At 37.4% G+C, this 27,924-nt stretch overlaps 1 protein-coding gene across 4 annotated transcripts; it reads right to left on the bottom strand.

The window, feature by feature from the left end:
• On the bottom strand, nucleotides 1-26,719 carry TMEM41B (transmembrane protein 41B). Of its 4 annotated transcripts, XM_032853440.1 has the most exons (8): nucleotides 26,573-26,712; nucleotides 26,329-26,454; nucleotides 14,142-14,259; nucleotides 11,715-11,843; nucleotides 7,231-7,324; nucleotides 6,246-6,350; nucleotides 4,352-4,490; nucleotides 1-2,390 (listed from the first exon to the last, which is right to left on the bottom strand). In XM_032853440.1, the coding sequence occupies exons 2-8, from the start codon at nucleotides 26,447-26,449 to the stop codon at nucleotides 2,221-2,223; spliced, it is 876 nt and encodes a 291-aa protein (XP_032709331.1). In that variant the 5' UTR covers nucleotides 26,450-26,454; nucleotides 26,573-26,712; the 3' UTR covers nucleotides 1-2,220. The 4 variants fall into 4 exon arrangements, 3 of the variants coding, with proteins under 3 accessions (XP_032709331.1, XP_032709330.1, XP_032709332.1); XM_032853439.1 differs by having other exon boundaries at nucleotides 26,329-26,712; XR_004382159.1 differs by lacking the exons at nucleotides 1-2,390; nucleotides 4,352-4,490; nucleotides 6,246-6,350 and adding an exon at nucleotides 6,714-6,940 and having other exon boundaries at nucleotides 7,154-7,324; nucleotides 26,329-26,717.
• Nucleotides 26,720-27,924: the final 1,205 nt, after the last annotated feature.

The following is a 27,924-nucleotide window of genomic DNA, read 5'->3' on the forward strand; positions in this document are numbered from 1 at the left end:
TTTTTTCAGTACAATTTATTCTTATTACATTTTAATTTGCATTTATTAAGTAGCTTAGAAATATTATATTCAAAGTAACAGAACTCCAGAGAAAGGCCACTAACCAAGGTGAACAGTCTCAGCATGTCAGCTTCCTAGTAAGCGTGCTTGCCTCTTTTTATACATATTTGCTCTCTGGTGGTTATTACTATGTAATTGTCTTCAAGATGCGGCTGAAGCTTGAATCTACATCTGGGATCAGGCCATATCTGTAAATCCATGAATACAGGTCACTGACTGCGCTTAGGGTAGAGTCAATGATGATGAATCTGAAAAAGACTGGCTATTCTCTTGGAAGAAGAAAATACACCTCACCTAAGTGGCAGCTCAGTTTTCTAAGAAACTCTGAAAAGAATCATCAGCAAAGGGAAAGAATCAATGATAAGGATAGAGATAATACTCTGAAAATAGAGTAAATACAATATATACACACTGAAGTACGTAGGCTTCTCCTGAGTCCAAGCTCTTACTTTTATTTTTAAAAGTCTGATAAAAATGTACTCAACTACATTTTACACAGTAATATTTAGCGAACTTTGTCCAAAAAGACTTATGTTTTAAGTTCATTTGTAAAAATAACGAAAGCTGTATCACTCAATCTCTGGTCAATCAGGAAGAAAAACCTTGCTAGAAATGACAATAAATAATTACACACAAAAGGCCAGGTGACATAAGAATAGTATATTAATTAACATATTTTCTTTGTATTTACAATAAATCCATTTGTTAATACTGTGATAGAAAAAATAATCAGTCCACATTATATAGTAGAAACAAGCTTTGAGGATGACCATTCCTCTCACAATAAAAACATACAAGGATTTCTCCCATAGCTAAAGTACTTTTCAATGTGACAGTCTTGGGTGAAGGTAAAACTGACAGAGTACTTTACCTTATAGATAGCTATGTCCTAGAATCAAGACTTCAAGGGTATTACCATTAAGCAGCAAAAAGCTGTTTAGTTTTTCTAGGACCATTTAAATATAGTAGTTACCATGTGAGAATTTAATTTTACCTTGAGTTATAAAAAGTAAAAACACTAAGTTGGGTAACTACATTAATCAAAAGCAATCCCCAACAAAAAAACCCATCAATAAAAATGAAACAAGGCATTCTTATAAGTGTATCATGCATAAAAAGGATAATTACATAATATATGCTTTAATGATCAGACTAATAAATAAATGAGGTAAATTTTTCAGTTATTGAAATAAATTGTATTTAACCACTTAAGTGTTATGCTGCCGTTGCTTCAGTTTCAAAATACAAAGTAATATAATTAATCTATCATCTAAAAACTGCATACTTTGAATGTTTACTTTGATCCCCCTCTGAGACGGTAAAGGGAATTATGTAACAAAATATTATCCAAATATAAATTATCAACACCAATATAATACAATTATCATGTAATTGCCATTTTCATATGCACAGTGGAAATACTGTGAAAGCTAGAAAAAAAGTGAAAATAGACTGGCCAGAATTTTAAATTTCAGACTAACCCATGATAATATAGAACAGGAAAAACAAAATAAATTTAGAAAACAGATATAACTTGATATCCTTTCCAAATTCAATAATCTATCAACATGCAGCTTCTAAACACATCTATTACCTCAAAGTTAAAAAAAGAAAATGTAAATCTCTTTTTGAGCTTTAGTTTTCAAGTTCATGCTCTTAAAAAAGACTAACATTAGCAAGAACTGTAATACTACTTTTTAAAAATCTAGAATCTTTGTTTTTTTTATTTGGTGTTTGCTTTCCCTATTTTAGTTATTATTAAGGGATTAAGAGGGAAAAACACTAAATTATCCAGTCAAGGGTAAGTACGTGGAGCCAGTTCATGAAATATATTAAGTTGAATCAGTTAGATCAAGAATTTCCTACTGTGCTGCTACTAATTATCTATAGCTAGCCTGGAGTAGTGATTTAGAAGGTGTCTATCCTAACTATTGACAGTACTTTTCATCATACATCAATTTCTATTTTTACTTTCTTCTCCCCCTTGCCACTTACATGCATTACTTTAACTGTGTGATAGGAAATTATATTTTACAAACTCATTTCAAATTACTGAAGAGGTGATTTTAACACATAAACCTGCCAATCCTGAGATGATGATGGTGATGACGATGATGACAATGATGATGATAATAGGAAAACTAAAACCCAGATGATTTCTCACTCAAATTTCTGCTTTAGTTTCTTTTGGAAGATGGCTGGCAGAATGGATAGAAAAGCCAAAATCATTAGAACGAATACTGAGTTCCAGGAAACAGCCTCCCCGGCTGTTGTAAGCTGGTAAAGTGTTGTTCCAGCTTTAATTGCGACAAAAGAGGGAGGTGCAACACCTAAAATAAAAAATAAAAACATAAGCAGTAATTTTTAAAAATAAGATTTTGTAATATACTTTACATTCACAAAATTATTCATAACTCATAACAGCACTGACATTATTCTAACACTTTGTTATGTAATATTTTTAATGGATTCAAATAAATCCATATTCAAATTTTTAAAAATTAAAATTTTCTCTGTATAAAATTTCTTGTAAGAATATACTGATCTCTGGGGTGCCTGGGTGGCTCAGTAGGTTAAACCTCTACCTTTGGCTCAGGTCATGATCTCAGGGTCCTGGGATCGAGCCCTACATCGGGCTCTCTGCTCAGTGGAGAGCCTGCTTCCCTCTCTCTCTGCCTGCCTCTCTGCCTACTTGTGATCTCTCTGTCTGTGTCAAGTAAATAAATAAAATCTTAAAAAAAAAAAAAAAGAATATACTTATCTCCATTTTGGAAAAATGTAACTTAATTTAAAGCCTCTCACATTTATTTCCATATAAAGAACTAAATCTTTCATAACTACTTCTGAAGGATAATGAACTTAAAAACTCAAGAAAAATTTCTGTAAAATAATTGACAACATTTATCAATAGCTTTAAAAAAGAGAATGTATTTTGATTCAGCAATTTCAGCTTTAGGAAATACTAATGTAAGGGTGGTGCCTGGGTGGTTCAGTCGTTAAGCATCTGCCTTCAGCTCAGGTCATGATCCCAGGGTCCTGGGATGGAGTCCCGCATCGGGGTCTCTGCTTGGTGGGAAGCCTCCTTATCCCTCTCCCACTCCCACTCCCCCCTGCTTGTGTTCCTTCTCTCACTTTCTCTCTCTGTCAAATAAATAAATAAATAAAATCTTGGGGGGAGAAAAGGAAATACTAATTTATATAAGCAAAGATCTAGTCTCAAGGATTTTCATCAATGCATTATAAGTAACAAAAATCTGGAAATAATCTAAATGTTCAAAAATAAGATTGAGTGGATTGTCATTCATTCTTGACAGAACATACTTAAAAATGAAATGGTAGGAGTTGCTAATAGAAAGATACTCAAAATATGAGTAAGAGCAGTTTATACAACAGCATAGGTGGAACAAGGTTTTATTAAAAACCAGAACAAAATGGAAAAGTAATTTTAGACCAAGTTGAAGTTAACTAAATCTCTAGGCATTCCACACGTAAAATAAGAAGATAGGGATAAATTCTCTTTTCTGATTCCATGAACGTAACATTGTTTTACAAAATCCAAAATTATCCCTGCTAAGATTTTCAAGTTTGTCATGAGTTTTTTTAAAGCAGCAACAAAAAATTGATTATTCTTTTCAAGATCTATAAATACTAACTTAAACTGCAACACATAGTATAAGAGAAATCTGTTTGTTTCATTGGTATCTAAACAATTCAAATTAAATTTGAAAGAAAAGCAGAATACTCTTACTAAAGAACCATCAGAATTCACAAAATGTATAAATGAATTTTTATGTCCACTAATTAATTTCAATATTAAGTGCCAGCTCCTTGAAAGCAGAAACATTTTATTAATACTGCTTCCCACATACTTCCGGTAATGCCCATAATAAATATTTATGTCAATAAAAAAGAAAATAGGATCAACTTTCTACTGAACATTACAGTTCAATATTTCAATATGTGATTAAAAGACAAGGGAGTAAATTATTCAAAAAGGGCACCTTGATTTTCTTTTCTCTCCACCAAGGGAGAGAACGGAGTTAGTTAAAGTCCTGCTCAAACCTGTGTGATTATAAAAATATCCAATAGAAATTGCTCTTCTTTAAAAGAAGTAAAACAGAAATACTTAAACACAATTCAACAAACATTTCTATTTATGTATGATAGGCTCTGTGCTCAAGAGTTATATATGGTGCTGGCATGTGTCCAAAGAACATGAAACCTAGCCCAGCCGGACACTGTTAGGTACATACACAATGAGTTCTAACACACTGTGAACCAGAGGCCTTACCTAGGAAAGTGCCAATAAAAAAAACTTTCAGTGGCACGTTTATCACAGGTGATGTAATATTAATAAACCAATTAGGCAGAAATGGTGTTATTCTCAAAAATATAATGTAGTTAATGAGATGTTCTCTATGACGTTCAACCTGTCATAAGAAAGAAACCAGTTAGGATCAGATAAGGCCAATATTGAAAATAAGTTGCTTAATATAAAATATTTATTTTGAATTCTCATTCCCCGATAGTTCAGAATCTATCTACTAGAACTGATCAAAAAAGGAGCTTGAAAATGACGAGCTACTTAACACATGCTCTTTACCAGAGCTAAATGAGATTTTTTTTTTAATCGTACTTATAGCTTAATGTTACACTACTATAAGACGGTTCTGTATCCGCCTAGCTAATATGGCTCAACAATGACACTTTACAGCTCAAAAAGCAAAACTGAACTTAAAACTATATACAAGATACACATCAGGTGACTAATATTTTAATGCCTTTAACTTCCTACAATGTAGGGCGCCTGGGTGGCTCAGTGGGTTAAGCTGCTGCCTTCGGCTCAGGTCATGATCTCGGGGTCCTGGGATCGAGTCCCGCGTCGGGCTCTCTGCTCAGCAGGGAGCCTGCTTCCCTCTCTCTCTCTCTCTGCCTGCCTCTCCATCTACTTGTGATCTCTGTCTGTCAAATAAATAAATAAAAAATCTTAAAAAAAAAAAAAAAAACTTCCTACAATGTAAAGGGCTAGTACAGCAGCATGTCACTAAACCTAGTCTCCAATTTCATCTTTATTTTTCTGTTATTTTTATATATAGTACATGAGTGATTCATTCATTAGATAAATGAGATTGCATAAGTATATGGAGATATTTAGCCAGTTAAATAAAAGCACGGATTAGTTTATACTTCTAGATCTTGCTTTACAAATAATGATGGTGATTTGCAGCAAAACACTTTGTCATTTCTTAGTCTGTAAAGCAAAAGGGTAAGGCAGAATGATTTCTACAATTCCGCTGGGATTTAACATATTGTTTCTTCTAATTCTTTATAAAAATAAGATTTTCTTAGCAACACTGTATTAGACCTTCCTGTGTAGTGCTGCTATTATTTATCATCACTTGTCTTTGTAGAGATCCTGACTAAGAGAAGAGTCATTTCTACTGATGAAATGCATTCAAGGAGTTGGCTGATGAAAGTTTTTCAGTGACCCACTACAGTGGTCTGCATCAACCCAGAACAGGTGAGGTGCCCAAAATCGTGAATGCCTTCACACGTTGACTTCTCTGCTCTGACTGAACTTACTAGGAATGAAGAACTAAAACTCCTGTTACAGAGACACCCGGGTGGCTCAGTCATTAAGTGTCCGCTTAGGGTCTTGGGATCGAGCCCTTCATCAGGCTCCTTGCTCAGCAGGAAGCCTGCTTCTCCCTCTCCCACTCCTCCTGCTTGTGTTGCTCTCTTGCTGTGTCTCTATCAAATAAAACTACAGTTACAGGGGCGCCTGGGTGGCTCAGTGGGTTAAGCCTCTGCCTTCGGCTCAGGTCATGATCTCAGGGTCCTGGGATCGAGCCCCGTGTCGGGCTCTCGGTTCAGCAGGGAGCCTGCTTCCCCCTCTCTTTCTGCCTGCCTCCTCTCTGCTTACTTGTGATTTCTCTGTCAAATAAATAAATAAAATCTTTAAAATAAATAAATAAATAAATAAAACTATTGTTATAGCATAGAAACTTCATATTTGAAAGGATTAACATTCATTATTTGCCCACCACTTTAATTTACTTAGGTGGAAAGATCATTTTTATTACAGCTCAGGGTCTGGCTTAATTCTTAGAGAGACCATACACTGATACAATGACCTCCCAATTAGCCAAAGAATTACATTAAATAACTTAAAAATACATGCTTACCTGCTGTGACCATTTTACTGCTTTCTCTGTTAGGTATTTGTATACAACTGGCCTCCCAACTAAATAGGAGAGCATATAGCAGAATGAGGCACCGAGTCCTGAACACTAGGAAATAATAAGAAGCCATAAGCATTATGTACCTTTCCATCTTAGTCACATAGATTTATTCACTTAAGGAAAAGTTCAACTAGTATACTTCTTTCGGGGTTAGGGGGGGATACTCTGCATTACTCCTCTTTGTGCAGAGAACAAGAACCCATTTGATCTAGTCCTTTCTCAGTCCAAATCAGGACTAAAATGAGACCAGCTGAAACTAACTGGCACTTGTGATTAAACTTAGTGACTATATCCAAATAGTTAAGGATAGCATCTATCCTAAGAATAAGACTTAAAGAGCCAATTCTTTTTTTAGTTGCCATGCTTGAAAATACTAGCCTCCCCCATCCGTCCCCCACCCCCCCGGTCCTGGACTTAACTCATTGGGCGCACCAACACTCTTGGACTGTTTGAATTACAAAACACAATAAGAAGGAAAGGCTAAAACAGAGCCTATGCAATTAAGTCTGTGATGTCCCTGTTCCAGGAAAAAAACAAACTATAACATCTGCTTATGGGAAGACTTAAAAGATACTACTTTAACATTAATCCCCTCTTAAAACTAATGAGTTTATGCTTACATAACTGGTGGGACTAGAACTGATCAAAAAGGAGCTTGAAAATGACAATGAGCTACTTTAACACATGCTCTTTACCAGAGCTAAATGAGATTTTTTTTTTTAATCATACTTATAGCTTAATGTTACACTACTATAAGACGGTTCTGTATCAGCCTAGCTAATATGGCTCAACAATGACACTTTACAGCTCAAAAAGCAAAACTGAACTTAAAACTATATACAAGATACACATGTCATCCTTCTCCCTCATCATTCTATCAAAAGCTACTTTTTTTCCCTAGTCTCCCAAATTCATTTTATATACTTACCAAACAAACAAGAAATAAGGCTAGTGGAAAAGGATAAAGAAACCCTGAGAGTATACTGAGAAATATAGAGCCTGGGATAGCGAATGTTTGCAAGCTGTTAACTTTTAAGTTAAGGACTAAAACATAATAAAATGGAATTTTTAAAAGACAAATCAAACATCTTAGGAAAAAGTATCAATATAGAAGTTATATTTTAAGCTTATATCCATATTTCAGTATTAATAAGGTAAAATTATATCTAGAAGTTTAAAAAACCTACAATTCAGTTATAATGCCTTTAACTCTAAACTGACCATTTGCTAGCATTATCATAAATACAATGCTAATAAGAGTGTGTTACTAAAAGAAAAACCAGGAAAAATATCCAACATGTACCAGATAAAGAACTTTGGCAAAAGAAAAGAACAAAAGAGAAAAAAAAAAGAACAAAGAAGGCCTTTAGTATATTTCTCTAATGCACTGCATATACTCCTAAAATGTGTACAGGAAACAGGATTTCCGTGGAAATCTAGGTACATATAGGGTATAATAATTACTTGTTTCTAACTTAACTTATAAACATTTACTTCAATTCACTACTCATTTAAAAAAGGACAGGGACTAGAAAATATAGTAAAAATCACAAACCTATTTTAAAAACAGAATTATGCTTTTTTACTACTTCCCTCTTGTTCCCAGTTTTGGTGTGGAGGCACCCCCCACCCCCCCACCCCAGCACCTTTTTTAAAAAAATCCCTAACATGATTTACTTGTAAGTCGGTCAGAGTTGAGTGGATTCCCTCAACATCTACCCTTCCTTTAAAATTTCTATCTTCAAGGGCACCTGGGTGGCTCAGTTGGTTAAGCATCTGCCTTTCACTCGGGTCACAGTCTCAGGGTCCTGGGATCAAGCCCCATGTAGGGCTCTCTGCTCAGCTGGGAATCTGCTTCTCCCTCTGGGCACACACTATCTCAAAATTTCTATCTTCCCTCATTCTCCCACTCTTCTTTTCCTCTAGTTCCCACTTTATTCATGTTTTCATCTCACTCTCCTCTGTCTTCTTCCTGGCTTCTTTCATCTTCAGCTTCTTGCTCTTCCACAGGATCCCTCCTGTGGAAAACCGCTCAGATGCCTATGAACTCAAGAAAACCTAGGCTTTCCTTGACTGGGGTATTCTCCCCAGATACTGCATCTCATCTTTACTTCCCCACAGAATATTCCTTCCTAGTCCCCTTGCAACCTGACTTACCCATCTACCACTCTACTGACACTTCCTCCTGGCCAAAAATAATGATTTTGGGGGCACCTGGGTGGCTCAGTGGGTTGAGCCTCTGCCTTAGGCTCAGGTTATGATCTCAGGGTCCTGGGATTGAGCCCCGCATAGGGCTCTCTGCTCAGTGGGGAGCCTGCTTCCCCCTCTCTCTCTGCCTCCCTCTCTGCCTACTTGTGATCTCTGTCTGTCAAATAAATAAAATCTTTAAAAAAAATGATTTTTTTCCTGTTTCTTTTTTCATTCTGACTTAATTGGTTTTAAAATTATGTAAAATATTTACCTGGTTCTAAAGTCAAATCTACGCAATGAAGTACATCTAGAGGTTTCACTTCCATCCCTGTATCACATTCGCTCCCCATAGGTAAACACTGTTGTTGGTTTTTAAAGATATCCTTTCTTTTCAAAAAAAGATAACAAAATATCTGCATCTGTATGTGTGTACTCATATAGATAAAACACAGCATACTGACTGATTATTCTGCCCCTTGCTCTTTTCATTTAACAAGATAGCCTGGAAGTAACGCAGTAACAGCATAGGGAGACATTTCTCATTCTTTTAATAGAGTCCACTCCAGTGTTTACATTTACTATGGCTTATTCAACCAGTCCCTTATGGACTAACACTGGGTATGGATACTTCAATTTGAATATTTAAAATTCTGCATTACCTAAATCACCTAAAGTAAATATTACCTTCCTTTTCCAACCTATTCTCTTTTTCTCAAAAAGTCAAAGAAAGGTAACCAGCAAGAACAAAACTGGCATAATATTGATAACTGTTGAAACTAGGTGATGGGTCCGTAGGAGTTCATTATATGATTTTCTCTACTTTTGTGTATATTTCAAATTTTCCATAATAAAATAAACTTTTTAAGTTACTCAAAGATTTTAGCCTTAGGGAAATAAACAAAAAAGGGATGATGGCAACACTTTTAACGTCATCCACATCTCAAAAGTCCTCAATGAGTACCCAATTCCAACAAAATATTCTGAATTCCTTAGTCCTCTACAGACTGAGTGCAATGTCTAGCTTATCTTACTAAGCTTATTTCTCTATCCTCCCTTTTTCATACCCTAAACTCCAACTAAACTGGATGGCCGATCACTTCTTACAAATGCTCTGGGCTTGCAAACTCTGCTCTAGACTTACTCCAACTAGAATGAGACTGTGCCACACCTCTAACCATGATTCCTCATTGCTCCAGTAGTTGTTCTTCTTTTGAACGCCCAAAACACTAGATTTGTAAACAGCATATAATTAATAACCCGAAAGCTGAGAGGCAAAATAGGGCAAAACAAGATGACTTTCCAAAGTAAACAGAAATTATAGATCTTGTTCCCAAAAAAACTTGTAAAAGTCAAATGAAAAAAATGAACCAAGTTTTTATCTTACCCAGGGAAAATATTTTAATATATGGTTAAAGTGTATAAAGGCAAAATAACCCTTAAGTCTAACACTATGGTTTTCCCAGATAGGCTCTAAAATAGAATTAGGAGGCAAAGGCAGCAGTTAGGGTTTCTTAAACCAGTTTATATGCTATTAAATTACTTTACAAATAGCTGGCAAATAACTTGCTGAAAGATAAGTGCATAATAGTAATTCTCTAAACTTTCCCTAACTTTGATTTTTTCTCACAATAAGTAAGTAATGACAAAGTTCCTACATACAGCACACTACCTAAAAAAAAAAAAAATGTATTCTCACTAGATGGATAAAAGAGTCATGTTTGTATCATCAGCAGAATATTTTGTAAATGTACCTGTAACAAACTGCTTATGCTTGGAATAACTGGTGCAGTGCGCTTAAGAATATACCCAAATTTGTATAAGGAGGAAGGATAGAAACATACATATATGTTAAATATACAGCATCTAATCTAATACAAATTCAAGAAAAGAAAATGCTACTGGAATTTTAGGAGAAAAAGTACACTGACAAGTCCAATAACCAAAAATTCAGGAAATAAAAGACGCCAAAACAGAAATAGTTTGAAAGGAAAAAAAAGTTTGAGAGAATTAACAAAGTAACTAATTTAAATTTTTAAAAATAAATGCTGGTTGGGAGGATGCCTGGGTAGCTCAGTTAAGCCTCTGACTCTTGATTTCAGCTCAGGTCATGATCTCGGAGTCATGAGATCAAGCCCTGCACCTAGCTCTGTGCTCAGCAGGTTGTCTGCTTAAGACTCTACCCCTCTCCTTCTGCCTGCCTCCCCCTCCCACACCCCCTGCCCCGCTCCATCATGAGCACTGGGTAATGATTACCTTTCCAAAGTCAAGAGATAATGTCTTTTTTTTTTTAAGATTTCATTTATTTATTTGGCAGAGAGAGAGCAAGGAAGCACAAGCAGGGGGGAGTGGCAGAGGGAGTGGGAGAAGCAGGCTCCCTGCTGAGCAGGGAACCTGACATGGAACTCAATCCCAGAACCCTAGGATCATGACCTGAGCTGAAGGCAGATACTTAACAGACTGAGCCACCCAGGCACCCCAATAATGTCTTTCATTAATGGAGAAGATCTGAAAATAGGTGGGATTAAAATAAAAAATACAAAAAATCAGACTGACATTAAAGTCCATAAATTAGAAGATTATTGACCAGTAGCATAAGCCATTTGAAAATATGTAGGAAGAATAAAGATATTTTCCTGACTAGTTAATACATGTTTCTATAAAATGAAATACATACCAGTCATTATTTTAAAAATTCATATTCTTTGAATTGACTAATTAACCTCTTAAGATATTTTTACAAAGAAACCATTAAATGGAAGGGAAAAATCATGAACAAAAAGATTCCTAACTGGACAAGTAGAAAAATAAAAAATTAAATACAAATTATATCTTCAAACCTAAGGGAATTTTTTTTTAATTATGCTGTGGTGATTATTAATTCAACATAACTAAACTAAATAAAAATAATCAATTAACTAATATAATCATAAATTAAATAGATAAATAAAATAATTATCTTGAATAATACAGAGGAAAGGAAGATGTTTATGATAAGTGAAATAAGCAGAATACAAAAGAACTGGTAATAAATATTCAGAAATAATAACTGAGTTGTGATAGTTTTAAAGTGAGAATTTTTTCCATTTTAACTTTTCTATATTTTATTAAATTACACTGAATTAACAATTTTTAAAAGAAAAAAGTTATGCATAACTAAACAGAACTTTTAAAACTTCTTTCTTGAATAAAACTAGGAAACATTTTTTTCAGTAAAAAGGATACAAAATATATGTAGCAAAATAAGCTACAAGTACTTGTACATAAAAGGTGTCCTTATATTTGGATAAAACTTTTCCTAGAGCCTTGGCATCATCCATATCTCTGGGAACCTTCATATTCACTCTTTCTTCTCTAAAGAAATAAAATTAAAGTGAAAAATTTTAAAGCAGAAAATTTGCCAAGATAATTTTGTCAAAGTTCAAAACATGAAATTTTATCCAAAATGATTTGATACCTTGATCTGTAATATAGTAACCATAAATTTGTAAGTTTTAAGTTCAAAAGCCTATAAATTATTTGTTTTTCATGCTTTATTATGATTTCATGTGACCTGTAATCTATATATGAAAGTAAGGATGATCCAAACCCAATTAGGTTAAAAGCATTTGCTCCAACACTGGTACAAATTTTGAGTTAATTAGTGAATTACTGATATTAGCATATTTAAAACATATTCAGCATCATTTTGGGTAATCCTCATGATAAACTAAGGTCAATAATTAATTACAACTAAAATTAAGTAAAATTTTTAGTGAAATTACGGTTCACATCTTTTCTAGAATATGACAGCCCAAAATTCAGATAAAAACGGAAACATTTTTCTTTTTCTATTCATTTTACTTTCTATTTGGTGCCTTATTTGGAACTGAATGATTTCTTGCTTATAAAAGCCTCAAATAATTACCTTTGTGTTTAATGCATATTGTGCCCATTTGTTTACATGATACAATTTAACTGATCTTGCATAACAATGACAGACTGCTGCTTAAATTCTATAAAAACAGCAGGTAAACTGTGTTTTCTCATTTATAAATTTAAAAACTTTAAAAACTCATTATAGTGGTTTGCGCATACATCTGTATCTGCGTGCACACACACACAGAAATAAGCCGAACATAACAGATTTATAATAGCATACTTATATACAAGTCTTGTTATCATTCTTACAGCAGACTGAGAGCAAAAACAACCTCAATCTATACTCTATATTCTTGCCCTCTTCAGTCAGTTCTTTACTTCCTCCTCCTTGATCAAAACCAGAAAGGATCTAAAATTCAATCATACTAATGTCAACCATCAATAGGAATGTTAGCCTCCCAAAGGCATTTATACTGATGTAAGAAATCAAAGTACTAAAATAAAGATAAGTTTAACTATAAAATTTCAAGCATAAGGAATTGTTAATGAAAGGAATTTAGGGCAAAACAGGAACTTCCGAACACCTTGAAACATTTCATAGTTATCCATTACTACTCCAGTCTGACCCTGGCTGAAAGTCTAACTACATTTTAATAGTCCTTTATGTAATCTATGATTATACCAAGGGTGGTATTACTGTTTAAACAGCCCTGGGTGGGGGTGAGGGATGACAAAAAAACCACACACAGCCCTGGGGTATTTTGCCTTCTTAAAGTGTGTTTCAAGTCCATAATCTCTTCCCTAAAATTCAAAAACCTCTAAAAACCAAAAGTTCTTCATACCTTGTCAGCAAAAGTTGACCCACACTTACGTAATTATTCATATAGTCTTTTATCATGCCCTTTTCTGTGCAAAAATATTAATGTATTTGATTATGGGATGCTGCCCCAGATCCTGCGGGAGGTACTACATAATATACAATATGTATTCCATGTAGTCTTCCCCAAATGGAAAAATTCTAAATTCTGAAACACATTTCACCCCCAAGGTTTTGGCTAAGAAATTTTGGACGTATACTAGATAAGGTATACAAGGTTTACACAAAGTCCATTTCACTGTGAAAACTACCTTTCCAGACCATATCATTTTCATAAAATGCAGAAAAGAAAAAGAGCGAGGAGAGAGAGATGTGGTGGGATTGGAAATGGGTGAATAGAAACAGACAGAAATTGATCACAAGAAGGAAGGGAGAAGACATGGATGGATGGGTGGGGGGAGGGAGGAGGCAGAGAAGAAGAGCATCAATGTTTTTCAAACTGCAGGTCAATATCTTTCATGGATTTTAAAATAAGTTTGCTTCCTCACTTATGGCATTAAAAAATAAATCGAATAATTTAGAAAATATAAGAGAACACGACCTGTTTCATGAAACTTTTAAATTAATTTTATATGTACAGATGTATGCAAGTGAGCAAGAGAAAATGGACAGGCACATGCATGCAGGATCGTGATATAAAAACATATTTCTTAATGTAGTTGTATTTTTTTTAAAACATTTGAAAGCCATTAGAAAAATGAGACTTTAACTAGAGGAGCAGTGCTAGGAAACCCCTGCACAGAAAACCAAAAGGCAAATTTGGAAAGGAGTGTTTAAATAAGTGTCAATATGGACTTGCTACAAACCATGAGAGTTGATATACAATCACCATGACATTCTGTTGCTTAAGATTAGTTTAACTTTTAATCCATCTATAAATGTCTAGCATTTTCAGTTTCTTTCTGTATACTTACTCACTAAGCTGAGGAAAATTTTTATATACCAGAAACATAACAAAAGCTGCAGATAAGAAAATGGACACCAATATAAGAAGTGACATTCTTGCTGACCCAGCTTCTGCACAGGCTTTTTCTGAAAGGGGGAAAAAAAAGAGGCTGTAATTAAGATAAATATTTTAAAAAGATAAGTATTCCAAATCAGCAAATACTTTCCTTAAAGAATTTCCTCCCCCAAAAAACTGTTCACACTTTTGTCCAAAACACTGTTTTAACATAAAACTTTTACTACTATTGTATTTGACATTTATTAATCAGGCATACTACTTTTGGGGAGATATATCCATTTCAGAAGCATGAAAAACAGAACTACAGAATTTGTAGCCTTGATTTGTTGATAAGCCAAAGGGGAAAGGGGGCATCACTCTAAATACTACCACTGACTTTCAAATTTATTTATCTACATTGGGAGCTGACAGCACAGACAGAATGGCCTCTTAGGAAAAATGAAGTAATTTGGCAATTACTTCAACTGTCACAAGAACCCAGAGATTGACTAATACATCTGGTAAATGTTATAGTTCCTTTTTTACACTGAGGGCTTCAGAATATAGTTGAGTCTCGCATGTTTTCAGTGGCTCTCTGAGACCCAAAGAATGGCAGAATTTGTTTACATTCCCTCACAAGGTAATCTTAGTGTTATCTAAAAAATTATATGCAAAATAAAAGTATGGAATGAGATCTAGGAGACAGCAAGCAGAAGAATGGGCAAGGCTTTTTCTACGAGGAAATGGTCAATAGTGGGGAGGTTAAGGTACCTTAGTAGTGCTTACTGGGAAAAGGCAGAAGTGGGGGCGGGGAGCTCAAGTTTTACTGCCTACGTTTGCCATTATCCCATGTATATACTGATAACACTCAGATTTAAAAAAAAATATATGTATACTATAATAAGGATTATTTTTAGTTCTCTGAGAACTAAATGGATGGATCTAACAATGCCCGTTCCCTAACTACTGTCTATGTAACTTTTATACACACTTTTATGAAGTATCCTAATCAAACGCCTGCACTCTATTAATTTCACAAATATGTATAGTAGAACAGGCAATAACACCCTCTTTCTCTAGGAAACTTTCCCATCTTCCCCTTCCCTCCAAAGAGACTAATCTTACTGGCCCTATTACAGTGTGATTCCAACCCTCTACCCACCCAAACACAGAAGGCTAAGTTGCCCAAGATTGGACACCCGAGTCAAGTAGAAACACTTCATTACTGGCTGATGAAAAGTTGGACTACAACAAAGAGATGCTCTTGTCAAGAGGTGGTAGGTTTTTGTTTTTGTTTTTGTTTTAAGATTTTATTTATTCATTTGAGAGAGATACAGCGACAGAGACGGGGAGAGAGAGAGAGAGCACGAACAGGGAGAGTAGCAGAGGGAAAGGGAAAAGCAGACTCCCCACTGAGCTGGGAGCCTGACATGGGGCTTGATCACAGGACCTGGAGATCGTGACCTGAAGGCAGATGCTTAACTATCTGAGCCATAAGTCAGGTGTCCCAAGAGTGCTAGGTCTTGAGGCTGAAAGGTCAAGCAGTAAAAGCCACAGATAACAACTGTGGCAAGCCAAAAACATGCACCAGAAAATATAAGAGGAGAGACTGAAAGATAAATCCAGAGAAACTCATTGATTTCTAACTTTCTCACTCTCCTTGAAGCCTGGCTATATTTCATTTCCTGCTCATAAATGCCAGTGAGATTGTCTCTTATAGTCTTTTTCCTATATTCTCCTTTTTATTAGTGCTGGTTTAAACTTATTTCTGCTCCTTTCAACCAAAAAGCCTTAATTAAAAAATAAACGTCATATTATTCCCTGTCTCATTATGGCAGCTTTATATATTTTACAACTGAATTAGTAAGATTTTGCTCAATTCTACGTTGAACATGGAGCAATAGTAACCATCTAGCTCCATGCTACCCAAGATGGACTGCATGGGCCACATGAATCAGCATCACTAGGGAGCTTGCTGGAAATGCAGATTTCAGGTCAACATCCCAGAATTACTAAACCAGAATCTGCATTTGAATAAGATACCCAGGTTACCTGCATGTAATTAAAGCTTAAGAGGCATGTACATTAAAGCTTAAGAAGAAGCAATATGGTAAGTACTTATCATAAGTAAGGAAACAGAAGCCCTAAAGAGGGCTTATTAAAAAAAACTAAATCCTTAAAAATTAAAAAAATTAAAAAAATAAATCAGCGGCACCTGGGTGGCTCAGTGGGTTAAAGTCTCTGCCTTAGACTCAGGTCATGATCCCAGGGTCCCGGGATCGAGCCCTACATCAGGCTCTCTGCTCAGCGGGGAGCCTGCTTCCTGCCCCCTGTCTCTGCCTGCTCCTCTGCCTACTTGTGATCTCTCTCTGTCAAGTAAATAAATAAAATATTAATAAAAAATAAATAAATCGTAAGCAACCAAATAGCATAAAGTATATCTCTAAAGCCTTTTAATATCCATTTATAATCAACTCATAATTTCTGTGGAAATACAAGTTGCTTAGGTTAGTGCTTTTATATACTAGATATAAATTATTCTTAGCAGGTCATTAAAGCAGATTTCCTAAAAGACACAATACTAGGTTTATCAAGTTCTAGTATTTTGTGAACACTAAAGACAAAAAATTTTATCTTTTCCGATTTTCTGTAATCTAAACATTAATTTACTTTGTTATCATCTGACTCTAAAAAAGGGACTTTACTTCAAAAACCAAATCACAAATAGAAACTTACTTGTTCATTTCATACTTCTAAAATTTACTGCAGGAAGGAATAGGATCATAAAATAATATAAAAGATGCCTTCAATGCAGTAATAAACCAGGCATGCCTGCCACTGAATACTCCAGTTAATTAACCCACTAACGTATTTATATACATGCTTTTTTGCAGCACAGAAAATTAAACAGAGACTTTAAACATCTGAGGTGGGTCAAATGTCAAAAGGTTTCTCCAGAATCTTATAATAACAAATGCCTAATTGTTCATATCTTTGTCGTGGTTATGATATCTAACTCAATGCATGTCTTGAGAATTTAAGATATCATATCTATTCACCCTAAAAAGAAATGAGGAATCAGCCAAAAGTTACAAAAATATCAGTGTGCACTAAAACTAATTCAACCAAAAATGTAGTTTTAAATAGAAAATCCACTGAAACACAAACTTCTCATAAGGCTAAAATGTTATTTTCCTACTTTATTAAATAAAGAAGTAATCTACTGGAAAGGAATTAGAGTAATATATAAACATTGAGGTTTTGGGCATAGTTTTCTATGTGCTGATAACAAAGCAAAGACATATTAACATATATATAGTCTGTACAACTTTTTCAAAGGTCTGCTACTTCTTAAAGGCGTGTTCCTTTTAAATCTACCAGGAATTACCTTGCTCACACTTCATTTTTCACTTACTTCCCTGCTTGAAGTCCAGAGTATAAAAAGGACTGATACAAATAGTTTAATATCATGGGCATCTTTTAAACTCTTCAAAACCACTGCATTTTTGTTTTTCATCCAAAAGATATTTGCGGACCCAGAATTACTCCTAAGAATAAATGGATCATTCCCCACCACCACCACCCCACCCCCTTCTTTGTACTTTTCTTTAGGATTTCTACTCTGAAAAGTATGCACTAAAATGGAGAGTTACTCAGGACTATCTGCTGAACATCTATTATGTATAAAATGTTCTGCTCAGTCTCTGCTTTTAAGAAGTAGATACCACTCACCTAATTTCCCAAAGAATGGCAGAAAGAGGTTTTGAGTATACAGAAAAGCAAGATTACTGGGCTAGAGTAATGGAGACAAGATTCCCAGAGCAGGTAGAAATTTGGTTGAAGACTGAAAGATGAGAAGAGTTTCCAGCCTTATAAACCATAACCTGTAGCTAAATACATTTTTAAAGATTTCAACAGGTTATATCATTCTCTTAAATTAAAAATTAGGGGCACCTGGCTGGCTCAGTTCATACAACGTGCAACTCTTGATCTCAGGGTTGTGAGTTTGAGACCCATACTGGGCATAGAAATTACTTAAAAATAAAGTCTTTGAAAAAAAATTTAAAAAGTCATTTAGCGTGTTAGCTCTAAAATCAAACTATAATATTTTTCTTCCCATTATTAATTTACCAGTCCTAAGTAATGGGTCACAGGGAAGAAAGGTGTCAGGGAACATTTAGCTGGACTACAGAACACCACTTGAGTGTTCCTGAGTACACATTTCTCTGACTCCTGCTTGTTGTCTTACGGTTGGATGATGAAATATATAGACAACTGAATAAAATTAACCGCCACATTTAACCTGATATCAATTTTCTGGATGCTTTAAAGTAAGGCAAACTTTTTCAAGCACTGTGTTCAACAGTAACACAGAAAACAAGAATGTAAAAAACAAAGTGACATTCAAAATTGAAGCTCTCCTTTCTTTCACACTAACTGGTAACTAGGGGTTTGTTAGTTACTATGACTCAACAATTCTTGAGTAGAATTCTATCAAGTCCAGAGACTAGCATGTAATTGATTTAGAGTTCTAAACAAATAAAAGTTGAAAATTTTGAGGCGCCTGGCTGGCTCAGTGGGTTAAAGCCTCTGCCTTCGGCTCAGGTCATGATTCCAGGGTCCTGGGATCGAGCCCTGCATCGATCTCTGCTCCGCAAGGAGCCAGCTTCCTCCTCTCTCTCTGCCTGCCTCTCTGCCTGCTTGTGATCTCTGTCTGTCAAATACATCAAAAAAAATCTTAAAAAAAAAATTGAAAATCTTGCTTTAATGATAATTCTACATTGAAATGTATAGCATGCATAATTTATAATGCATCTCCTCTTGGTTACATTAGATATATGTCATTTAGCATTTGAAGTTACCCACAATAGTACTTTATATATTCATTAACCTTCAAATCTTCCAAATCATAGTAATTCCCAACCTGAATTATCCCATTATCTGCTTTCCAACCTCCTCCAGGCCAAAGATACTATTAGAAAGAGTCAAGATTATGTTCTCTTGGCCTCCAAGGCCACATGCTTTTCTATCTTCAATTACAGTTATCACTGGCAGACAATAATCCTTTCACATCATTCTCTAAAAAGGCTATTTCAAGTCTCCTCAAGCCTTTAATTCTATCTTCGTCTTTTCTCAAACAATGACACTGCTTCCACAGTTCAGTAAGCTCCCCAATCTCTACCTCAAGATCTGTTCCCCAAATTATCTTCCCTTGCCCCTTATCTTTGCATTAAATGCTAACACATTTCCTTTCAGATTTTGCTCCAAGAACTGTCTCTTCTCCATTCACCCTGTATCTCCAATTCTTCCTCTTAAGAGCACCCTTTCTCTAACTCCTAATATGCATTTATCCTTTCTGAAAAATCATAACCTTAATGGCCCTATGATAGCTCCCTATTTCTTATTATTTTCATATCAAAACCTTTTGAAAAGCAAAATCTGGGGCGACTGGGTGGCCCAGTTAGTTAACTGTCTGCCTTCGGCTCAGATCATGATCCCAGGGTCCTAGGATCAAGTCCCACATTGGGCTCCTCGCTGAGTAAGGAGACCATGGAGGAGCCTACTTCTCCCTCTGCCTGCCACTCTCCTGCTTGTGCTCACTCTCTCTGACAAATAAAATCTAAAAAAAAAAAAAAGGGGGGGGGAGGGGGGTGCCTGGGTGGCTCAGTTGTTAAGCATCTGCCTTTGGCTCAGGTCCTCCCAGGGTCCTGGGATGGAGCCCCACATTGGGCTCTCTGCTCAGCAGGGAGCCTGCTTCCTCCTCTCTCTGCCTCTCTCTCTGCCTACTTGTAATCTCTGTCAAATAAATAAAATCCTAAAAAAAAAAATTAAAAATGGTAGCAGTATCATCAAGTATAAATTCAAACAACTAAGATAAATATAAAATACAAATAATTATTAAGAACAGACACAGAGAGAAAGCATGTTTGTAGTTAGAAGAAACAAGACTGCCAATTTTGTATACAGGCTCATTCTCTAAGGCTTATGCCCTACAACTGTACTGCCACTCAATCCACACACCCTCACTCTCATCTAACCACTTTCACATGTTTCCCCCCCATTCACTAAAGACTGAGATCAAGCTTATAGTAAACTTCATAATCCTAAAAGATCCATCATCCATTTAGATGATCCACCCAGCCTCAAAATTCTTAGACCTTCATTTCTTTTTTTTTTTAAGTTTATTTATTTATTTATTTATTTATTTATTTATTTATTTATTTATTTATTTATTTATTTATTTATTTATTTGACAGAGATCACAAGTAGGCAGAGAAGCAGGCAGAGAGAGGAGGAAGCAGGCTCCCTGCTGAGCAGAGAGCCTGATGTGGGGCTCGATCCCAGGACGCTGGGATCATAACCTGAGCTGAAGGCAGAGGACTTAACCCACTGAGCCACCCAGGCACCCCTAGACCTTCATTTCTATTCAACTTTAACCACCTACTTCCAATGATAAACTAAGTTCTCACATCCCGAGACTGCTCTACCTTGAACATTTTAAATTACAATATGCCACTCTTCGATCACCTTTATTCTTTCCTGAGCTTACTCCCTCCATTTTCTCCCTTCTGTTGGGCCCCTCACTTTTCTTCCTTCCATGCCCAGCCTCAATTCCACTGTGTATCTGAAGCAGCACCTTTGACTGGAATCCTTCTTCACTAAGATGGTTGAGCACAAATAGAGAAAAATCATGAGTGATCCATCACAGAGATCTATGTCTTTGGGAAAACTGACTTGGCCTTATTCCTACTCCAATGTTTTTAGGTGTCAAACATGAATCAGGTTGAGCTAATTGGGTAATAGTGATAGGTTCAGGGACAAGCATTATCTGAGACAGTCTAATCAGAATTAATATCTAGACTTCTATTGGTAATGCTAGGAAAAAGATTCTCAAAGTTATGGGAGGATTCAACTTACCTGGACCATCAAGAGAAATCAACCTTAAGGTAAAGCTGACATTAAACTGGGTTATGGACATTGGGGAGGATATGTGCTCTGGTGAGTGCTGTGAAAATGTGTAAGCCTGATGATTCACAAACCTGTACCCTAGGGCAAATAATACCTTATATGTTAATTTTTTTTAAAAGCTGACATTAAAGATATGAAAGAAATCAGATCCTGATGATATCATTAGGCCACTGTTCCAGACTGAAGCCAGTGAATCCCACTGAATCTCTCAATTTTTTAGTTATATAAGTCAATCAACTTCCTTTCAGCAAGTTTCTTTCTTTTTTTAAGATTTAATTTTTTATTTTGACAGAGAGAGATCACAAGTAGGCAGAGAGGCAGGCAGAGAGAGGGGAAGCAGTCTCCCCACTAAGCAGAGAGCCTGATGCGGGGCTCGATCCCAGGACCCTGAGACTATGAACTGGGCTGAAGGCAGAGGCTTTAACCCACTGAGCCACCCAGGCGCCCCTCAGCAAGAGTTTCAATTGTATTTTCTATTGATGACAAGCACAAGAAGCCTGATACATTCATATTTGGGTTGGGACTGGCATCAACAAATTATACTAATACGTTGGCTGATGCCTACTTGTCAATTTTAGTCTTAGTTCCCAGTTATCAGTAAGAGCTTCCTTCTTCCTCTAAGCTAGTACCTTGCCCATAGCAGATGCTCAAAGAATATTTACGGAACCAAATGAGCAAGCAGGATCTAGAACAGACATCTGAGAGGGGTTTGTTATCCAAGTTTGAACAATATTGTCTTCTAAAAGCAGTAAGATCAACTTTGAGACAATGTTTCTCAAACATTTTTGGCTGCAATCACAATAAGCAACTTTATATCATGATTTGGTACACACAAAATTAAAAAATAAAATTCAAAGAACACTTACGCCTTACCACATGCAAAGTATTCTATTTTCTCTTCCATTTTTAAAAATGTCTCATCATTACCCATCAAATTGATTTCACACTGCTCACAAGTATGATGACCTCTATATACTGAAAAAACACAGCCCTATGAGCTCTTTTCTATTTTTAAGTTTATTTATTCTTTTTCAGTAATCTCTATGCCCAATGTAGGGTTTGAACTCACAATCCCAAGATCATCAAGAGTCACATGCTCTCCTGAATGAGACAGCAAGGCATCCCAGAGTTTTCTTAAATCAAAATGGGAAACTTCTATGACTTGTTAGCAAATAGATCAGCCAGGACAAATAACACAGAAGAAAATAAATACCCTGGTCCAGGCACCCTTGCAGATAGATTAGATCAAGAGCCTCTTAAGTACTTCTACCTCTTGTCTTGTTTCTTGTCCTTCCTCATCATTCAAGAATTAGACTTTCAGGGGCACCTGGGTGGCTCAGTGGGTTAAAGCCTCTGCCTTTGGCTCAGGTCTTGATCCAAGCGTCCTGGGATCGAGGCCCGCATCGGGCTCTCTGCTCAGGAGGGAGACTGCTTCCCTTCCTCTCGCTCTGCCTGCCTCTCTGCCTACTTGTGATCTCTGTCTGCCAAATAAATAAATAAAATCTTAAAAAAAAAAAAAAAAGAATTAGACTTTCAGTGTCCTTGCTCAAGTTTTCACAGTCTGTAAGGCTAAGATGTAAGAATAGAGACCACAGTCATGGTAAGGGACCCACTAAACGTACCAAACACTGCATATAGCATGTAAAATATTTCAAACATACACAAAATGACAACTATTTGTCAAAGTTATGTAAGTATGTCAGTTAAAAAAATACAAATTTATTTAAAGTGTCATTGAATTTATAGGAACATTCTATTACTATGTATTTCTCAATCAAGAGTTACATTTTTTTAAAGATTTTATTTATTTGTCAAAAAAAGAGCGTGCTCGCACAAGCAGGGGGAGCAGCAGGCAGGAAGAGAAGCAGGCTCCCCATTGAGCAAGATCCCAGAACCCTGGGATAATAACCTGAGCCAAAGGCAGACGTTTAACCAACTGAGCCACCCAGGCGTCCCTGAAGTTACTAAATTTTTATCTCTACTCCAAAATATGTAATTTTTCTGAATGCCAAACTAAATAACACCTGCAATTAACAAAAACTGTTTATCATAATCTGGAATATTGGTTGCTAAGTAGTTACTAATGGCATCACATCACAAGTAAGCAAACCCTATCACGTAAGGGATCTACAAAATCTTTTGCCCAGAAAATGAATTCCTAACACTAATTAAAGAGAGACAGAGACAGAAACAGAGAGGCAGAGAAGAAAAAGAAAACCCTGGGAATTACTAATTAACAAGATGGATCAAAAAAGTTCCTCAGCATAGCACTTAAATCCTTCTGTACCAACACCATTTTCATCATGGCCAATCTTATCTCCTACAAAAACAGAAATCCTCCACTCCCAACAAATTAATCTCTATACTGACATAAAGATTCACACTAACCTCCCAGCTTAATGTTTCCCCCAGCCCGAATCCCCTTACTATCTAACAATTCAAACCCTACTGCTCCATGAAGGCATGCCTTCACATCTTCCTCTATCTTCCTATAGATTTGTAGTCCACAGAAGTAATATGATAGGGGTGACTGGGTGGCTCAGTCCATTGAGCATCTGACTCTTGGTTTCAGCTCAGGTCATGGTCTCAGGTTGGTGGGATTGAGCTTCATGTGGGGCTCCATACTCAGCAATGAATCTGCTTGGGATTCTCTCTCTCCCTCTGCCCTCCCACCCCCGCTCCCAGGCACTCTATTTCTCTCTCATAAATAATTTTCTTAAAAAAAAAAAAAAATGAGCACCTGAGTGGCTCAGTCAGTTAAGCGTCTGCCTTCAGCTCAGATCATGATTCCAGGGTCCTGGGATCAAGTCCTACATCTGGCTCCCTGCTCAGCGGGAAGCATGCTTCTCCCTTTCCCCCTGCCACTGTGTGCTTGTACTTCCCCTGTCCCTCTCTCTGTCAAATAAATAAATAAAAATCTTAAAAAAAAATTTTTTTTTAAATAAAAAAAAATGGCATAGTCGGTTAAGCATCAGACTCTGATCTCAGGTCATGCATTCAAACCCCATGTCGGGCTCTATCTCCCTCTGCCCTATCCTGCCATGCTCCCTCTCTCTCTAAAGTAAATAATCTTAAAAAAAAAAAAAAAATTGTGCTGAATGTGTCATCTTAATGATAAAATAAGATAAACAATTATAAAAGCACTTTGGAAATCTCAAGGTTTTATTTTCTAAATAGTTTTAGGTTAAAACAACAACAAAAATCAGTAATACACAACTGACTGCTACCACAAACCAAATGACAATCTTTAGGGATGCCCCATCTGGAAAATACTTTTCTGAAAACCCTTGGATTACTCTCCACAGCAGCATCTTCAAAACAATGTTCCTTTAATTTAGAGTGGATTTATACTTAGACAATTCATTTCTGAGTTTTTGAAGTTATGTGGCCCTATGTCTATAAGATGGAGAAATATCCAAATACGTAAAGCTTAAAAAGTCAAATTACACTGGGGACATTTTAAATTATTTGAAAAGAAAATACCATTTTCTGCAGGATACTTTTTTAAAAATTTATTCTATTTTAAACTTCAGCTGTATGTTAAACATATGATCTTCATATATATAAATATATATTTTTAAGTGTGCAATACTTTGTTGTTGACTATACTTATGTTGCCAGACAATCTTAAAAGACCCTCTCCTTACCCATCACTGGTGGTGGAACACATCACTGTAAGCTGAAAACAACTGAATGGACATTTGTTAGGATTTCTTCAAGTTTATGGGATTTTTAAAAAGCATTTAAGGGGCGCCTGGGTGGCTCAGTAGTTAGGCGTCTGCCTTTGGCTAGGATTGTGATCCCAGATTCCTGGTATTGAGCCCCACATTGGACTCCCTCCTCAGTGGGAAGCCTGCTTCTCCTTCTCCTACTCCCCCTGCTTGTATTCTCTTGCTGCCTCTCTGTCAATTAAATAAATTTTTTAAAAAGTAAAATATGGGGCGCCTGGGTGGCTCAGTGTGTTAAGCCTCTGCCTTCATGCTCAGGTCATGATCTCAGGATTCTAGGATCAAGCCCTACATCGGGCTCTCTGCTCAGCAGGGAGCCTGCTTCCCCCCACCCCTCTCTGCCTGCCTCTCTGCCTACTTGTGATCTCTGTCAAATAAATAAAATCTTAAAAAAATAAAATAAAATAAAAAGCATTTAAAGTTTAGTCATTTCAACTGTTGAAAAGCAATGAAAAACTCTACGCCAAGATGGAATAAAAGTATTTAGTTTCTAAGTATACTTTCTTTCAAAATAATATTTAAAGTCCTGAAAAATGGCAGAATGGTGTAATGCAAAAAAGCTTGAGAATGAGAGATCTCAGTTACAATAGTAATCGCTAATATTTATTTAACCTCCACTTCACATAAGCCATTACAACAAATGCTTTACATCAATTATTTTGTGTAATGCACATAGCAAGCTAAGCAGAGACTACTCTTACTATAATCTTTGTCATCCTCACTGTACAGTTTAGACACTGAGTTTTTTGTTTTTTTTTGACAGACAGATCATAAGTAGGCAGAGAGGCAGGCAGAGAGAGACAGGAGGAAGAGGCAGGCTCCCCGCTGAGCAGAGAGCCCGATGCGGGACTCGATCCCAGGACCCTGAGATCATGACCTGAGCCGAAGGCAGAGGCTTTAACCACTGAGCCACCCAGGCGCCCCTAGACACTGAGTTTTGAAAGATAACAAGTCCAAAGTCATAAGTGGTAGAGCAGGGACTCACACCCAAGTGTTCCTGCCACCTGGAAGTGGCACCTGTATACAGTTAAAACCTTGCTCTTAACTACTTGACTAATCTGGTTTTGTGACTTTATGCAAGTTCCACATCCACTGTGGGCCTCAGTTTCTTCATCGGTAAAAATAAAGCAGGAGTGCTGAAGTTCCTTTCCGTTCTGTCTAGCTTCAATATTGTCAACCTTACGTCCTGCCCGAGCTTCAAACAAGCCAGCGTCATTAGTTCTTTTATTGAATTCAACTACAACAGCATTTACAACGCACCTCCTAGGTGTCCGGCCTTGCGGTGGGCAGCGGCCCAAGCCCAGGTCCCCCACCCTCTCTGCTCCAGCGTCCCTGGGTGCCAGCAGGCCCCCTTCCCCTCGCAAATCCCAGGGGCCAACTGAGGTCCTTTCCACCCCAAACCACCCCCTGGCACACTCTCGCCTCTGGGCCAGCCCCAGCTCTGGTTCCGGTTTTACTCACCCTTCAGGTGGTCTCCGCCGCTCTGCGCCGTGAGACCCCGTGTCCCCGCTGGCCTGTCCCCCACGGGGGTCGTGTGGAGTGCCCCCGTCTGCGATCGTTCAGAGACTCTGCCTTTCGCCATGGCTGCTGCAGGGAAGGTGGAGGAAGAGAGGTGATGCCGCCCCCCTTAACAACAACTCTGCCGCAGGCTCCTTACAACACCCAGGGGCTACGGCCACAGCCACTTCCGGGGCGACCACCTCACCTGAGCCGACCTCACCCCGGCGAGCACAGTGACGCTCGGCTGAAACCTACAGCGCCCACTCGAACTAGGCTCCGCCCCGCACCACCCCCGAGCCTCGCGCGCTCACGCTCGCCCAGTAACCGCGAGACAAGTCAGGGTCCCCAGTCACTGCCCCGCCCCCCCTCGCGACTACAGGGAGCATGCGCAGTCGCGGTGCCGGAGTCCTTTGGTGTGGCTGGAGGACGCTAGCATCTAATGCGCAGCCTTAATTATCCGGAAGTGCCGTCCCTGAGACTTCAAACCCTTTGTCCCGGCCGCCGGAAGTGCTCTCGAGTGATTAGTTGGCGTTTCCTGGCGAATGCTGATTCAGCTTACTGACTAAAACAATTCCGCAAGCTGCTGTCTTCGCTTTGGATGATGTAGGTGATGTTTGATCTGAAGACGCTGGAAAATATACAGCCTGAGCCGAAACTACCGAGTTAAAGGACAGTGAAGGCTCAGAGAGGAGCCTGGGAAGGTCACAGGATGGCAGAAATGGGTCTAGAAGCTTTCTCTGTTCATCACCCTGCCGCCCCTCACTAGTAAAGCCAGGTCAGCTTACGTAGCTTTACCTTTTGCTCAGCCCAAACGTGCCGGGTTTTTTTTGTTGTTGTTGTTTTTGTTTTGTTTTGTTTTTAAGATTTTATTTATTTGACAGAGAGAGATCACAAGTAGGCAGAGAGGCAGGCAGAGAGAGGAAGAAGCAGGCTCCCTGCCGAGCAGAGAGCCCGATGCGGGGCTCGATCCCAGGACCCTGAGATCATGACCGGAGCCGAAGGCAGCGGCCCAACCCACCGAGCCACCCAGGCGCCCCTAAACGTGCTGTTTTTTACTTAACTTTTTCCACTCTGAAATCTCAGAGCAGGATTTAGTTTACTCATTGGCGAGTATGTATTGGAATTCCCTCATGAAAGCAACTTGGCAGTCTGTATAAAAATACTCTGTTCCTATTCAGTAATTACATTTCTAGGAAACTATTCCATGGAAATAAATGAGAATACAGAGGGAGTTATTCCTAACAGCATTATTTATTAGGATAATGGTAAACGTGGAAGAAATCTAAAAACCCAACACTAAAGAATAGTTGAGTAGGGGCGCCTGGGTGGCTCAGTGGGTTAAGCCGCTGCCTTCGGCTCAGGTCATGATCTCAGGGTTCCGGGATCGAGTCCCGCATCAGGCTCTCTGCTCAGCAGGGAGCCTGCTTTCCTCTCTCTCTCTCTGCCTGCCTCTCCATCTACTTGTGATCTCTGTCTGTCAAATAAATAAATAAAATCTTTAAAAAAAAAAAGAATAGTTGAGTAAATTATGAGATTATTCAAGGGAACTGTTTTATG

This window comes from Lontra canadensis, unplaced genomic scaffold, assembly GCF_010015895.1.
Source record: "Lontra canadensis isolate GAN:19392208 unplaced genomic scaffold, GSC_riverotter_1.0 scaffold7, whole genome shotgun sequence".
NCBI classification, from domain to species: domain Eukaryota; kingdom Metazoa; phylum Chordata; class Mammalia; order Carnivora; family Mustelidae; genus Lontra; species Lontra canadensis.

Bases quoted from the DNA above. Each gene is read 5' to 3' on its own strand.
- TMEM41B (XM_032853440.1), bottom strand. From the start codon at position 26,449: ATGGCGAAAGGCAGAGTCTCTGAACGATCGCAGACGGGGGCACTCCAC. The intron at 11,844-14,141 runs GTAAGTATACAG...TTATTTCTTTAG, and splicing joins AATTTTCCTCAGCTTAGTGA to AGAAGAAAGAGTGAATATGA. The intron at 7,325-11,714 runs GTATCCTTTTTA...AAAAGTTAACAG, and splicing joins TATTTTGCTACATATATTTT to CTTGCAAACATTCGCTATCC.